A 13991-nucleotide genomic window follows, 5' to 3' on the forward strand; every position below is an offset into this window, starting at 1 on the left:
CAGTACTGATGAACTCTGCTTTGTTAGTTCGTGACTCATTGAAACGATTTCGATTTATTTTTCTTGCTGAAGTCAATCAATTTCAAATAATGTTATATTTCTTTAGATCTAGGTGAAGAGTAAGGCAACTGCAACGTGATGTTTTGAAATCAAGAAAATGAATAAGATACTTGTCCGTTGTAAGCCATTTGTGGCGAATTATTTTGTAAAAGAAACAGTGTTATGTTACTTTCCTGCAAAACTATGTGTTGAATCAATCACAGCAACGTTTGACACTCGGCATTATGCTTCAATGTTTGCTCCCAAAACAAAGCAACTGAAGCATTCTGATCGAAAATGTGTTGCCGTACCCATGGATGTCATGTACAAAGTTGTAGCCGATGTAGATTCCTATAAGCACTTCATCCCGTGGTGCACTGAAAGCATTGTTACATCAAGAAGTGATAAATCTGCCAGAGCAAAGCTTACTGTCGGCTTTGGCCCTATACAGGAGCACTATGTGTCCACACTTGTGTTTAACAAGCCTCAGTATGTGAAAGCCATTAGCAGTGAAGGAAGATTATTTCATTTGATGGACTGCACGTGGAGATTTACACCTGGTCCTTCCCCTTCAATGTGCTTCATTAACTTTGATGTGATTTTTGAATTTCGCTCTCGAATGTATACAAAATTGGCGAACATGTTTTTCAATGAAGTTGTGAAGAAAATGGTTTCAGCTTTCGAAAAACGAGCAATTCAAGAACACAGGCATATGATGATAAAAGGGAAAACTTAATGGTGACAGGTCACAGATAAATTCTGCCTCATATTTTATTGATTTTATTTCCAATTTAGAAAAGTTTTACAGATTCTATTAGTATTATGTTGTGGTGTAGGAAATGTAATTTTTAAACAGCTTTTTTGTGTATTTGCTGAAATTTTTTGCGAATTGACCCCAAACAAATGAATATCTTGAAAGCATAATTTTTCCATCAAACCATTAAACATGTTAATGTATTTATTAAATATTGCAAAGTAATAAATTTGCTTATGCTCATGAATAAAATGCAGTGACGTCTTCGTAAATCCAAATAATGACAGAAAGAAATTTACTGCATGTGGTTCTGGACCACAGACTTTAGAGATTTGCCGTGCACTGTGCGATGTCATACTTTTATCAAGCAATCTTCCTCACTGCTGCAAGTGGTCATTTTTATTTCAAAGTTTATTTACCGGTGTATGACTTTGTAAGCAATTCTTTGGGAAAATTTGGGGTTGTGTAAGTCGATTGTACAAAGCTAGAAACACTTATTAAAGGTGCAACTGAACCCAGGTGACACAGTAGGCGCAAACAACACTAATCCCCATCAATGGGATGACCTTGTTATGTTGTCTTCAACATTACAAGTTCAACAAAGTTCTTTTCAGCATAAGCAACAATGATAACGTAATCTATGAGTTAGAAATGTTTTGAAAACTCAATATAGATGTGTTGATCATGTCTAATGTTTCCAGTACATTGTTTCAACCTATTGGTTGAGAAAGGTATCCCATAAATTTAACTTATTTTGTTGTCGATATTTGTAACAGCATGCAAGGCTGGTGCGTATCTTTATAATGCAATATATTTTGGTGCACTTCACAGGCACATGCCATGATATATATTGTACCATGTATGGTGCTGGTGATGACATTTTTATGTTTGCAGCTAATGCCACGTGGTTGTTAATGTGATGTATTGTTTAGTGATTGTATATCATGTCTATCTGGCAATAGTACCGGTGGTGGTCATGTGCTTTGAATGTTGCATAGACTGCCTTGAACCATTTATATGGCATAGATGGAATATTTTCTGTGGGAGTCTTTTTCTTTATAAATCCACGACCATTATTCTCATTAATCAATACTTTGAATGTAACATTTCATTTTCATGACATGGAACTTCTTTAGTAAAAATACTTAACCTGCCTTTTGTTTGCAAAAGTTTATTTCTAGTATTTTCATTACTCAAATATAAAATTCTTATTAAACTAATTTCTGCTACGTAGTGTATGCAGTGCTAGGCAATTTATTTAATATTTAAAATGGCGATGAACATAAGAGCTGACTTGACTGTAATTGGCCAAGCTGCCTCCAGTTCGCACAAAGATTTGACGGAAAGGTATCAAGAAATATTAGACAGGTGTTTCAGGTTGGATGTTGTGGAAAAGATCAACGCTTTAAAAGCTTTCTTGGATGCGATGATGAACGAAAACGTGAGCCAGATGGTTTCAAGACAGCTTTTGAGTGACTTTTGCACACGATTGTCGCAGCTTGACAACGAGGCGTGCAAAACCATCTCTCTTTTTGCTCTTAATCGTGTCCAACCAAGGGTGATATCATTTGAAGAGCAGGTTGCGCAGATAAGGCAGCATCTGGCCACCATATTTGAGAAGGAGGAAAACTGGAAAGATGCTGCCCTCATGCTGGTCGGCATCCCGATAGAGTCGGGTCAGAAGCAGTATAGTCTCGATTATAAACTTGAAACCTATCTCACCATCGCCCGACTCTATCTTGAAGATGAAGACCCAGTTCAGGCGGAGGCGTACATAAATCGAGCTTCATTGCTTCAAAGTGAGACAAACAACATGGAACTGCAAATTCACTACAAGGTCTGCTACGCCAGGGTGTTGGATTACAGACGAAAGTTTCTGGAAGCCGCCCAACGTTACAACGAACTATCCTACAAGACTGCAATTCATGAAACCGAGCGCACAAAAGCCCTAGAAAAGGCCTTAAATTGTGCGATTTTGGCTCCGGCTGGTCGACAACGTTCCAGAATGCTCGCAACTTTATTCAAGGATGAGCGCTGCCAACTTCTTCCGTCTTATGGAATATTAGAAAAGATGTTCCTGGATAGAATCATTCGATCTCAGGAAATGAACGAGTTCGGTCGACAGTTGATGCCACATCAGAAGGCGGTTACTGCCGACGGTTCAAACATTCTCAGTCGAGCCGTGACGGAACATAACCTGCTGTCAGCGAGCAAACTCTACAACAACATCCACTTCAGCGAGCTTGGATCTCTTCTTGAAGTTCCTTACCAGATGGCGGAGAAAATTGCATCACAGATGATTTGTGAAGAACGCATGCTAGGTTACATCGATCAGATTGAGGGAATAGTTTATTTTGAAAATCGCGAACCGCTACCCACCTGGGACATGCACATCCAGTCAGTCTGTCTTGAAGTGAATTCAATTGTCGACAAAATATCAGCTGCTCATCCTGAGTGGGCAGCTTCTGCCATGGACAGAATCGTCTCAAATTGATATGATGAAATGAAATATCTTTCATTTTAAACTTTTTGACAGCGAAAATTGATAGCATCGGAAATGTGATAGATAACAATTTGTTGATAATATTTTATGTTCATTATTCCGGGTAATTCTATAGTCGTTTACATGATTTGGGAGCAACCTTTCATCTATTGCTGCTATAAAATTTTCTTTTGATTGTGAGTCTATTTTGCAATATCTTTGTGTTCTATGTTCTTCTACAGGTCACAGATATGATTAGTTATTGAACTATGTTAGACTAGGATGGATGGAAGAGTATTCACTGCGGTCCCTTCATCTCGCAGGCGAAACACCGATGTCACATTTCATCGCGTTTTCAGCAGTGACAGACCATTCATATTCGGAAACGGCGTTCCCAGACCGCTTACAACATCACGTGAGAAACCAAATGCTTTTGATTGTTACCGATCCCATCTTCTTCATCAATGAGAAGATGATAAACCAAGGAATTCTTAGTCATTTTCAGCCGACACAAACGTAGATCGGAAGTTGTGAGTTGGCAATAAAAGCTTCTTAATATTCTTTCAGCCTCAGCGCGTCGTTCCACGGCTGAGTCGCCGCCTAATTTCTCCTGGGTTGATAAAGGTTGGCTTGCTGGCTGTGCAATGCCGACAAATTCAAGTAAGCTTTGCATTTTTTTGGGGTTTAACGGTTGCTGAAGATTTGTAATTTTTGTGGTTGCAGGTCATTATCGATTTTTATTTGAAAGTGGGGTACGGCACGTCATATCGCTGATGAAGCAACGTCCACAAGGGGCCCTAGAGAGCATTCAACTCCCAAAGTTGAATCGTCTAAAAATTCGAATCGATGATTTTTGTGCCCCGTCACTGAATCAGATCAAGCAGTTTGTACGAATTGTCGAGGATGCTAATGACAGAAAAGAGGTAGTGATGTAACCAGTCACTCTCTAGTGAATATTTTGTTGCACGGCATTGAATTTCATACGAGTCATAACAATGTTAATAAGAGATAATTGGGAAATGTTTGTCAATCAAAGCTAATTTTGGTTCAAATTAAACCAAAGACAATTCTATTCGACCAAGGTTATATAAAACAAAGCAAACAGAACAAAGGTTATAACAGCATCCCACCCTTTGCCTTACCTGCACAAATGAGGTGCGACAGGGTTATTTTGCTGGTCAGTTTAATGGGTAAATGTGCATCGTATGTGCAGGGACGCACATTCTACTTATGTTGTACATTCCTACTTATGTGTTGTGAAATACTGTAACGAAAACGTATTTTATGAGGAATAATCTTCAAATTTAAACTTATCAGTAAGTCGGCTTTTCAAGCAAGTTCCTCTCTGTCCAGGCTGTTGCAGTTCATTGTGAAAACGGCAACGGGCGTTCAGGAACGATGCTGGCTTGCTACTTGGCCAAGACTCGGAGGATATCCGGGAGTGATGCGCTCCGTGAGATCCGGAAGCTTCGACCTGGATCCGTTGAGTCCCTGGAGCAGGAGAAAGCGATTGAGCAGTATCATCATCATTTAAGGAGCGAGAATCAAAGATAAAGCGTTGCCACCGACTGGGACACGCCCTAATTTTTTTTCCTTTTCTGGTGTATCACAACAGTTTTGAGATTTATTGTAGTCTGTGATGTAATTGTTTGTTGTGACCATTTAAATGGATTCAACACGCCTCATGAACGAGACTTATCTTTGTGCCATAAAACTATTTATCTCTAACAAACAAAAAATGCATATTTATTTTGTTTATTCTTGCCGGAAGATTAGTTATTATGCCTATGTGTGAGATTCATTGACTTTATGCAAAACGACGTAACATTTGCATTTTCACTGTGACTTGCTGTTTTGCGTTTCTATAAAAGTTTTAATATTTGCCCTTGCTATAGGCATTGTTGTCAGAAAATAGGTTTTTGCAAGGTCTACGCCTAACCCTGAAATAAGACGAGGCAACCCGCCCAATAATTTTTCTTCCACACCGAGCTTGTGAGGCGTAATTCCACTGAAACATGGTTTCTTTGTATTCAGCATCAATTTCTGCTTCTTATATTTAAGATCAACTTAAACTTGTTTCGTTTTTATCCGGCTCATGACCGAGCTGATACGTCATGTTAATGTTTGACGGATACGAGACGCCGAATAATGATATATTTTACTTTCCGCAACAGAAGACTGACTTAGTTGTTAATACAGGGTTGTTCAAACCATGGCATGTGGCAACATCTTCGGCAGACCACATTTCCAGTGCAAGGTCCGCAGGTGTTGGAATAAATTTTTTATTTAAATCCATTACCACATGCCGACGGCACATCAGTTAGGCTAAAGTCAACACGTGACTATCATAGAGTTATGCTTTCCATGACATTATTGGCCGCCAGTCACGATAAATCTTCAACAGCAAAAAATTAGGTGTAAATGGAGTTTCAATTTATTGTAGACTTTTAAATTTCAATGTGAGGTTCACTGCAAGGAACAACCAACTCACTACGCAGATGACAGCAGCGAAATAACTGGATTGTTAGCTCGATGCCCACAACAAGTTCAAATTCGTTCAACAATGGCTAACGAAAAAGAGCATCTTTCGCTTTTCCGTTATGTGATTGAAGAATTGTGAGGTTGCTTCACATCTACGGTTCTGCGTTGGCGTTCCTGAACAGAACTGAGCAGCATTCGTGGAGCGAAGAAAATTTAATAAATACTTTGCGCGCGGAAGACATCATATAATTGATCAAAACTTCAATAAAAAATTTACCATGTCATGATTAAAGGGTAAAAAATTAAGTAAAAGTTTTGTAGAAAATCGTAGTACAAATTGTTATATGACATAAAGTACAAACCATGATTGCTTCATAGTGCATGGTAGAAAATACATGATGGTGGAAAGGCAAATTAACAGCTTCTTTGCGAAATAACTCACTTGATTGCCGGGAAACGAAGAAGGAACACAGAATAAAATAAAGATCAGTTGATCGTAAGAAGAAATTTCTCTTCACACAATTTTATTTTCAATCGATCCGAGAACTTTCCTCCGATCCTCATTAAAACTCTTCATCCCATCGACTCGCATGCGATAATTCTCATCCATCACACCATCCATGTCTTCCTCCAGAGCTTCAACGCTCTTCTTCATCAACTTTTGCTTCTCGGATTTGAATTTCAGCTTCTTCCTGGCATGACCGTCACCGAACCCAACGATACCATCCTTGTACAGAAGTTCGACCCGATCGACACAGTCGCTTTCTACTGGTCCCATATCTTGTTTAACACTTGGTGGCGCAGCATGTGATTCCAGGTTATCGTAAGCTGATTTGGTGTGGTTCATATCTCCGCCGACTCGATGAATTTTGCCGGCCTCCTGCACTCTCTCAAGAAGCGGGTTCAATTTCTTGAGTTCAACGGGAGGAGGTTCATCAATGCGACATTTGATAGAATTAACATTTTGCTTCAAAGTCACCACAACGCTTTCCACCGAGTTCGTGACCTCCTTTTTACGAACATCACTTCTTGCTCTCTTGCGTCTAGCCACTTTACCACGGTGGCCTCTTCTTTCATTGAAATCGTCCAAGTCGATGACGTGGAAGCCGAATGCTTCACGGAACGAGTTTCTCGTCGTGTTCTTCTGTTTATTGTGAAATGACGTCGGTCTTCTTTCCCTGTCTCTCTTGCTGAATGACTTCATGCGAAGACGATGCTGCCGACCGCTCGGCTCCACATCGACCACAACATGCTCGAACATCTTCACCGATCCAGCAGGTGAATCAACATCAAGGGAGGACGATGGGGCAAAGCAACCCTCTTTCTTTTCATACATTTCTTGATTCCTCCTCACCCAATTTTTGATGAGGGTGTTTGGGGACCCAGGCCTGTGAGATTTCGGAGTCGGACATATCTTCTTCAGATCAGGAGGAGAGTCAAGAACCTGGACTTTCTGTAAATCAACTTCTTTAAAGTTTTCATCCTCTTTCTCCAAAGAGGGAAAGTTTGTCTTTAATTCTTCGCCTGGAGTGGAAGTTGCCCTTGGCCGTGGCATAGACATCTTCCTCAACAAGCTCTCACGAAGCGGACGATGTGATTTCACTTTAAAACCGCTCCGAGCATTACCGACTACAACAAAACTACTTTTTTCTGGAATTGTCTCCATCGCAGCACTCTCAGTAAAATTGGCAGAGTTTCTGGTGGAGACTGATGTTTGAGACTCCACTTTTCCAACATCTTCGTCTCTATGATCCGCAGCATGATTATGATGAGGATGCCTCTGGTGTTTGATGCAGACTCTTTCCTGCATTCGAGTCACGTCTTCGAATGTAGTCGGTGTCTCGTAACTGCATCTCAGCTCAGTGAAGTCTCGACGGTCCAACTCTTCCGACGAGGACAAAGTAGAGTCAAAATCGTCACTCCCGGACGTGTCTCGACCTTTCTTATACGGTGTGACGTCGTGAGTGTTGTGAGGATGTTGGCAGTGGCACAAATACCTCAAGCGATGCCACGCCGTGCAACAATGACATCGCTTCTCACTGGCAGGATGGAAGTATTGATAATAAAGCGCCATGCAAGATAAACCTGAACAAAATATCGTCAATCAGCAAAATTTCATGCAATATATCTCACAGTGACTCGAGTGAAAATATGTCGTCGTGCAAGTTGCCGACAAATTAAAACAAATAAAAAACCAACTTTTGGTTCTCACCTACAACAAATCCACCCCACACTGCAACCAGGGCAGGAACATTATACCAGACGTCTGGTGTTCTTTCAGGCCACCAGAGCATTATCATTATGCTATTTTCAACCAACACAACCTGCATGAAAGCATAATTATAAGCATGAGATAAGAAAATATAAGGAAGATAAGATTTAAGTAAATAAGAGAAATAAGAGACTGTAAAAAGAACATACAGTGGGACTTTGTCAAAGCCACTTCGCTTACATCGGAATAACTTAACATGTCCAACAAAATGCCGAAATATTTACATGAGGACACATAGTCGGGATAACCCAAAATACTCAAACTGGCCAACCAAGCCTTGAGCTTTTATTCTACAAAGTTGATTTAACTCACAACATTAAGCACCAACTCAAGCAAGAAAGCTGACACTCACAGCATAGTAAAAGGCGACTCTCCCTCTTGACCTCCCTTCCTTCATATTGAAGAAGCAAAACACGTAAATAACTCCGATGATGACATTAAACAACCTCTCCTCCCACCAAGTGTTACAAAAGTCTGTGTCCTGGGCAACCACCCAGCCAGTCATGAGCAGCCAGTGGAGACCTTCAAAGAGATGAGGCTTATTATGGGTTGTCAGGCGCTCCAAGTGTGACTCATAGAAATAAAAAACACAAAAGCATTCAAAGCACCCCCATGGAACACAATCGAATAACTCTACCAAGCAACAAAAGGCTCCATTCTTGATAAATAGTCGCAAATAGAACAATGGCCGTGATCCTGCCAAGCACCATGCCAACCCTCCATATTGTTTGAAGGGTAATCCCCGGCCAGGAAACTTTCCGTCTTCTACTTACGGCTGCTCGTAATGCTTTCGTGTAAGCCACAATGGTCCATGATAACGACAATAAACTGAAGCAAGCTGAAATACCTGGAAAAAAGTGTTTGTAAAATGGCAATAATACCTGGTTGTAAGTCGTGTTAAATATAAAACGATCATTTCAAAATCACAGCCTACTTCTCATTGGATTGTAAAAGTCTAAGTTACCAATCACTTTTAGAGGACATCATGCAGGCATTTGCATTCTGTCATTAGACCACCACGCTTAAACATAAGGCATATGCAGAACTTGGCAAGCAAGAATTATTTGCAGCACTATCTTGGACGTCGAAGGGGAATACCCTAAGTCATGACCCAATTTCTTTAACTACTGTGGTTTATAGTTGTCCAGTAAAATACCAACAAGTAGTTTTAATACATTATAATGTTTCAAGTCCTCTAACGATATAACGTTTTTCTGTCGTTTCTGAATGAAGCAGTAATCTTACTGTAAATTCTGAATCACGTGGTACGGCCATTCTGACACCAGGTATTAGAAAAGAGATTTGTAAATCTTAAACAGTTTGACATGCCAGTCAGAAAGAGCGGAAAAACATTCATATACTTATACTTTCAGCACATAAAGGACACGCAAACATACCGGTCAAAATGTGGTCTCCTTCCTCAACCCGTATCATGATGTAAAGTTGTAGAACGAGTTGCGGAGCAGATTCGAGAAAACATTCAAAAAGTCGAAGCATGCTTACGTCGCTGAGCTCAGCATACATAAGCTTGTACATAGACATCAAACATGTTGGACATGAGCAACATCGAAAGCTTTAAAATATGCTTGAAGATAATTACCTGATAGTCCTCGATTTTTTTAGTTCTGCGAGCGCGAAGTCCGAAATAGAGGACCGAGATATATCGCCTTATTGGTCCCATTAAAATCAGGTGGACAACGACCATAGAAACACTGATCTTTCGGCCGTCAGCAATATACCACCTTGCGCTGAAAATCTGAAGGAAAAATGTTTTTGTGGTTTTCTCTATTGTGATTATTGTTTCTTAGCTCAAACCAGTAGTTGGGCGTTACCTGCATAATAACGGCCGGCACAATCAGGAAAGTTAGTGTCAATGCAGCCCAGGAAACTTCATCAATTTTCCAATACACGAGCATCACAAGAACATCTACAAAACGAAAATCAAGAAGTTTGGAATATCAGTGTATTATATATAGACCTATACAAAATAGAATGCAAATGTGCTAGACAAAAAAGCAGACTTGCCAAGTAAGAGCACAAGCAGTTATTATCCTGAATGAAAATTTTTCACAATCTAGAAAAAATTTCCAGCATGGTACAAGCCAGACTGGACAATAAACCATGGCAGTTTGACAAGAAATCATGCAGAAAGAGGCATAAATTTGGGATCTTATATGGGTGTGTGCTCAGGACGCATTCCATGTGAGTTATGTTGAAGATCTTTGACGCCAAACAACGTAAACTCGGTTTGACCTTGGAGTGGCACGGAAGTTGGGACAAATCGCATCTTGACGCAACTGTATTGAAACAATGGCAACGGCAAATTCAATCCTCTTCCGTTTTTCTGTTGTTCAGACAAAAATGAGTGCAGTGTCTCTTTTTAAAAATTGCAGTCGGCACAGTACATCTTTGGCCAACTCGTGATACACGCATTACAAGGAATTCACGCTGTCAATGTTAGCCCTGTATTTCATGTCAAGATTTGCCGAGATCTCGAGTTTGCAGACCCACTAACTCAGGTGTGCAGCGGCCAGCTAGTTGTGCACCTACGGGTAATCAATTTTTCCCCAATGCTGTTTTACACTAACACTTGTAAAGTAGCAGTACAGATTTATGCCTATGAGGTCGTGTTGTGCAGAAGTGCACAACCACAGAATCTTTTGCACACTAGACCACAAATACTCAAATTGTAACGTTATCTGGTTGTGCACTTCTACACTAGATCCGATTTTTCTAATACCCTATCAAAAAAACTTTGGGTCTGATAAATTTTCATGGATTCTGATTTCGTCTTCTGAGTGTCAATTTACAACAAATGATCAAAGAATTAACCTAAGGTGCATTATTGCACGTAGCAACGCTAAATTTTGTGTCTTGGTGCGCACTGATGCACGATTTCTTATCTTGTGGAAACTGCTGTACCAGTCTGGCCGATACTAGGCCTATACCAAAACAAACCTGTTACAATATCAGCAATGTAGGTTCCCATTGATATCAACACAACGAAAATATCAAGCCACGTGAATGAAAAATCAGGCAGTTGGCAACTTTTCTCAGCTTTTATGGGAGAAAAAGCCAACATGGATTCTTTAGACTTAGAAGACCGCACAACATCAGTGCGGTCAACGGCCGTTTTATCTTTGGAAGCCATCGCATAATCAGCTGTCGATAAGCATGGACGGTAATTACAGCAGCAAATGAGCTAATTCAACCATAAATACCGCAAAAATCCAACGAGACACACCTACGCACCTTTCAATGCTTAACCAAACCGCGTAGTCAGCGTAAACAATGTTTTTACGATTTTAAACCTGGCGCCTTCACAAATGTGATGTTATTTTACGTTATGAGATTTCTATACAACCAGGATAAAATACCAAAGTTTTTACTTTGAAATGTTATTATCAAAGACAGTTGACGCCACAAATGTTGGATTTGCAATTGACTGTTTTGGAGAATTCGTTTGAAAATTTATTCACGTGCATTTAAAACAGCACTTCCTCAACGTGTTCTAGTGCGTATTTCTAAGTAAATACTAGTGGTGGGTCGGGCGTGTGTTATCTTTTTAACTTCAATCTTCTTCGTCTGTCATTTCTAACTAAAACCAAAAATACACCGTGATAACACAATTACATGTAACAAAGCTTTCTCTTTTTGATGCAATACCTGATGTTTAAAATATAATCTATGTAATAACTAACACAATTCGTAACTTTCAAAACCATTCTCTGCTACAACTAAAAACCTTAGTTCAGGCGATCAAAGCTGACCGTGCAACAAGCTAATAAATAATTAATTATTAGTAACATGATTACTTTTTATATTACACTCAACGAAATATTTACTATTTTAATATAAGTGTGGCGCATTGCGTAGCTGAATGATGACTTCTTTTAAGCTGTCTCTTACTCCTGTAGTCAGTTGCTGACTTAACTTAATCTTTAACGTTAGACACAAAAAACTTAAAACGACCTTCTCGGTAACACGTACACAGACTAATGAACACGAAAGGCCACACAGAAGTTTAAAGTTAAAGGTACAGGTCCAATTTTATCTGTTAAAAACAAATAAATTTAGGTTTGGGATGATTATGTGGCACTGAGCCGAACAAACGCAATAAGCTTTTAAATCCATAGTGCGCGCAAATAAAATTTAATTTTGATGACGGAAAATGTTGTCCAATTTCGTAGCTGAATGTTGCAGTTTTTGCTTTATATTTCCCTATTTGCCATTAAGCTGAAAGTCTGTCGCTGAGAGCATTCGAAAATAGGTATCTAATGGCAACGTACAATGCCAAGAAAAACTTTCTACCGTTGCAAGAAACGCCAGCACAATAACAACAAAGTGAGATTATCGTAAGTTTTACCAACGTTTAATTTCATGGTTTTGTCATCGTACAGTAGCTAGCGTGATTATCTATTAACATTAATACAATTTATTTTCACTACTATGGATAAGAATAATGAATAGAAATCTTGAGGGCACTCGACTAGCATTGTTAAGATCTTATTTGCAATCGCAGTAGAAGCAAAATGGAACCATGAACAGATGATTATTCCTTATAGAGTTACTGGCATAGCTGTTAGCGGTTAGAAGTGAAATATCGTTTCAACGTGGTAAGTTCGTTCTTTTTCAAACTACAAACAATTACACATATACCAGCACCACCTACTTCATGCTGCGTGAGCTGCACATCGTTTAGCTAGTGTAGAGTTTTATTGAAGTAGCAAATCTAACTCAAATAATACATAGCCCGTTGATAAAACGGAACTGTTAAAAGTAACGATTAGTCGCCATTGCACTGTGCGGATGGACCAAAGCATCATTGAATATATTCAAAGCATAGAACCAGCAACTCGCGTACATAAAAATAAGAATGATCTAAGTCTGTCATATTCCCAAGTGTGATGATAAATTCGAATTATTGCAAAGCCGGAATGTAAAAGCAGCAAACGGAATGGCAGCTGTCCACGTTATCGGCACGTCACAATGCACGTACGTTGGAAGAAATCGTTGTTCTAAAACGTCACCACAAACTGGATGATATGACGTCATAACTGAAGACTCAAAATATCTTGGCTCGGAATGTCGATCTGGGCGATGACGTCATAAGGTTATGCGACATCACGTCTAACGTAAGAATCTCAGGTGGAACCAGCGGTGGTGATGACGGCGGGCTGGTGCGGGGTCACCAATAAGCTGGATGCTTCGTCGGAAAATTTCCTCTTCCTATCGTTGCTCACCCCCGGGAGTTCGTCATCATCGTCCTCGCTCTGCGACGAATCGGAATCTGCGTCCGCATCACCGTGGATCTCCATCATCTCTTGGTCTGCGACAAGGCGCTCGTTTACACGACGTAACAATAGGGTCTATTACATCATAAGACGTCATAATACCGGTTATGCTGGGCTTCCTGACAAGGGCGGCGGAGGTGCGAGAGAGAATGGCGGTTTTCAGCTTCAACTTGGTCGAGTCCGATACAAAGGATCCGGTCCTGTAGAGGGACCGGTGATGGGGCGGAGTATTTTCCTCACCTTCTGGGTAAGATACGGGGACGGATGTCGAACGGATCAATTTCTTCCCTAGATCGTTGTTGCCTGGGAACGAATATGACGTCCAAATGTGATTATGACGTGAAAAATGACTTCCGAACTACGACACTGACCTTGCAGCTTCAAGTGTTGAAGTCGCGGGTCGAGTCGGGGCCGCTTTCCTTCATCTTTGGTGGGGCGGAACGCACTGCCGGGAGATGGCGCAAAAGGTCTCTGGTTGTCCATGGCGGAAGGTGGCCCGATGCGAGTGTACGTCCTGCCCCCCCTTTCCACTATGGTCACCTGCCAATATTTACTTGTTAACACCATCACGATCAGACACAATACACATTCATATATTAATAATACACTCACACACACATAAATACAACGTAATACATGCACTCAGGATATTGTGTAGACTGAAGAGCA

At 40.3% G+C, this 13991-nt stretch overlaps 4 protein-coding genes across 5 annotated transcripts in view; 2 read left to right on the forward strand and 2 right to left on the reverse strand.

Moving 5' to 3' along the window:
* Positions 1–772: 772 nt before the first annotated feature.
* Positions 773–3517, forward strand: LOC143449405 (COP9 signalosome complex subunit 4-like). Its single transcript, XM_076949595.1, has one exon. The coding sequence runs from the start codon at positions 2064–2066 to the stop codon at positions 3285–3287; it is 1224 nt and encodes a 407-aa protein (XP_076805710.1). The 5' UTR covers positions 773–2063; the 3' UTR covers positions 3288–3517.
* Positions 3518–3554: 37 nt separating this feature from the next.
* On the forward strand, positions 3555–5163 carry LOC143449406 (dual specificity protein phosphatase 23-like). The gene is made up of 4 exons (XM_076949596.1): positions 3555–3690; positions 3843–3935; positions 3999–4198; positions 4629–5163. Exons 1-4 carry the CDS (start codon positions 3558–3560, stop codon positions 4827–4829), a joined length of 627 nt encoding a protein of 208 aa, XP_076805711.1. The 5' UTR covers positions 3555–3557; the 3' UTR covers positions 4830–5163.
* A 530-nt stretch (positions 5164–5693) lies between these two features.
* On the reverse strand, positions 5694–11385 carry LOC143450267 (uncharacterized). 2 transcript variants are annotated; one of them, XM_076950741.1, is made up of 9 exons: positions 11281–11385; positions 10987–11190; positions 9861–9955; positions 9629–9784; positions 9426–9555; positions 8666–8875; positions 8381–8550; positions 7969–8080; positions 5694–7841 (listed from the first exon to the last, which is right to left on the reverse strand). In XM_076950741.1, the coding sequence occupies exons 2-9, from the start codon at positions 11177–11179 to the stop codon at positions 6271–6273; spliced, it is 2637 nt and encodes an 878-aa protein (XP_076806856.1). In that variant the 5' UTR covers positions 11180–11190; positions 11281–11385; the 3' UTR covers positions 5694–6270. The 2 variants fall into 2 exon arrangements, with proteins under 2 accessions (XP_076806856.1, XP_076806857.1); XM_076950742.1 differs by having other exon boundaries at positions 11273–11333.
* Positions 11386–12722: 1337 nt separating this feature from the next.
* LOC143450804 (calcineurin-binding protein cabin-1-like) overlaps positions 12723–13991 on the reverse strand; it is a 30643-nt gene continuing 29374 nt past the window's right edge. The window contains exons 42-44 of the mRNA XM_076951510.1: positions 13694–13862; positions 13425–13625; positions 12723–13357 (exon numbers count right to left, since the gene is read on the reverse strand). Of these exons, the coding sequence (XP_076807625.1) occupies positions 13173–13357; positions 13425–13625; positions 13694–13862 (555 nt within the window). The 3' untranslated portion in view covers positions 12723–13172. The remainder of the gene's footprint in view (positions 13358–13424; positions 13626–13693; positions 13863–13991) is intronic.

The sequence above is a fragment of the Clavelina lepadiformis genome, chromosome 3 (assembly GCF_947623445.1).
Source record: "Clavelina lepadiformis chromosome 3, kaClaLepa1.1, whole genome shotgun sequence".
In the NCBI taxonomy this organism is placed as follows: domain Eukaryota; kingdom Metazoa; phylum Chordata; class Ascidiacea; order Aplousobranchia; family Clavelinidae; genus Clavelina; species Clavelina lepadiformis.

Excerpts from the sequence above, each read along its gene's own strand:
- LOC143449406 (XM_076949596.1), top strand. The coding sequence starts at position 3,558 with ATGGATGGAAGAGTATTCACTGCGGTCCCTTCATCTCGCAGGCGAAAC. Across the intron at positions 3,936-3,998 it reads TGCAATGCCGACAAATTCAA|GTCATTATCGATTTTTATTT; the intron begins GTAAGCTTTGCA and ends TTGTGGTTGCAG. Across the intron at positions 4,199-4,628 it reads ATGCTAATGACAGAAAAGAG|GCTGTTGCAGTTCATTGTGA; the intron begins GTAGTGATGTAA and ends CTCTCTGTCCAG.
- LOC143449405 (XM_076949595.1), top strand. The coding sequence starts at position 2,064 with ATGGCGATGAACATAAGAGCTGACTTGACTGTAATTGGCCAAGCTGCC.
- LOC143450267 (XM_076950741.1), bottom strand. The coding sequence starts at position 11,179 with ATGGCTTCCAAAGATAAAACGGCCGTTGACCGCACTGATGTTGTGCGG. Across the intron at positions 9,956-10,986 it reads CATTGCTGATATTGTAACAG|ATGTTCTTGTGATGCTCGTG; the intron begins GTTTGTTTTGGT and ends TTCGTTTTGTAG. Across the intron at positions 7,842-7,968 it reads GTGGGGTGGATTTGTTGTAG|GTTTATCTTGCATGGCGCTT; the intron begins GTGAGAACCAAA and ends TATTTTGTTCAG.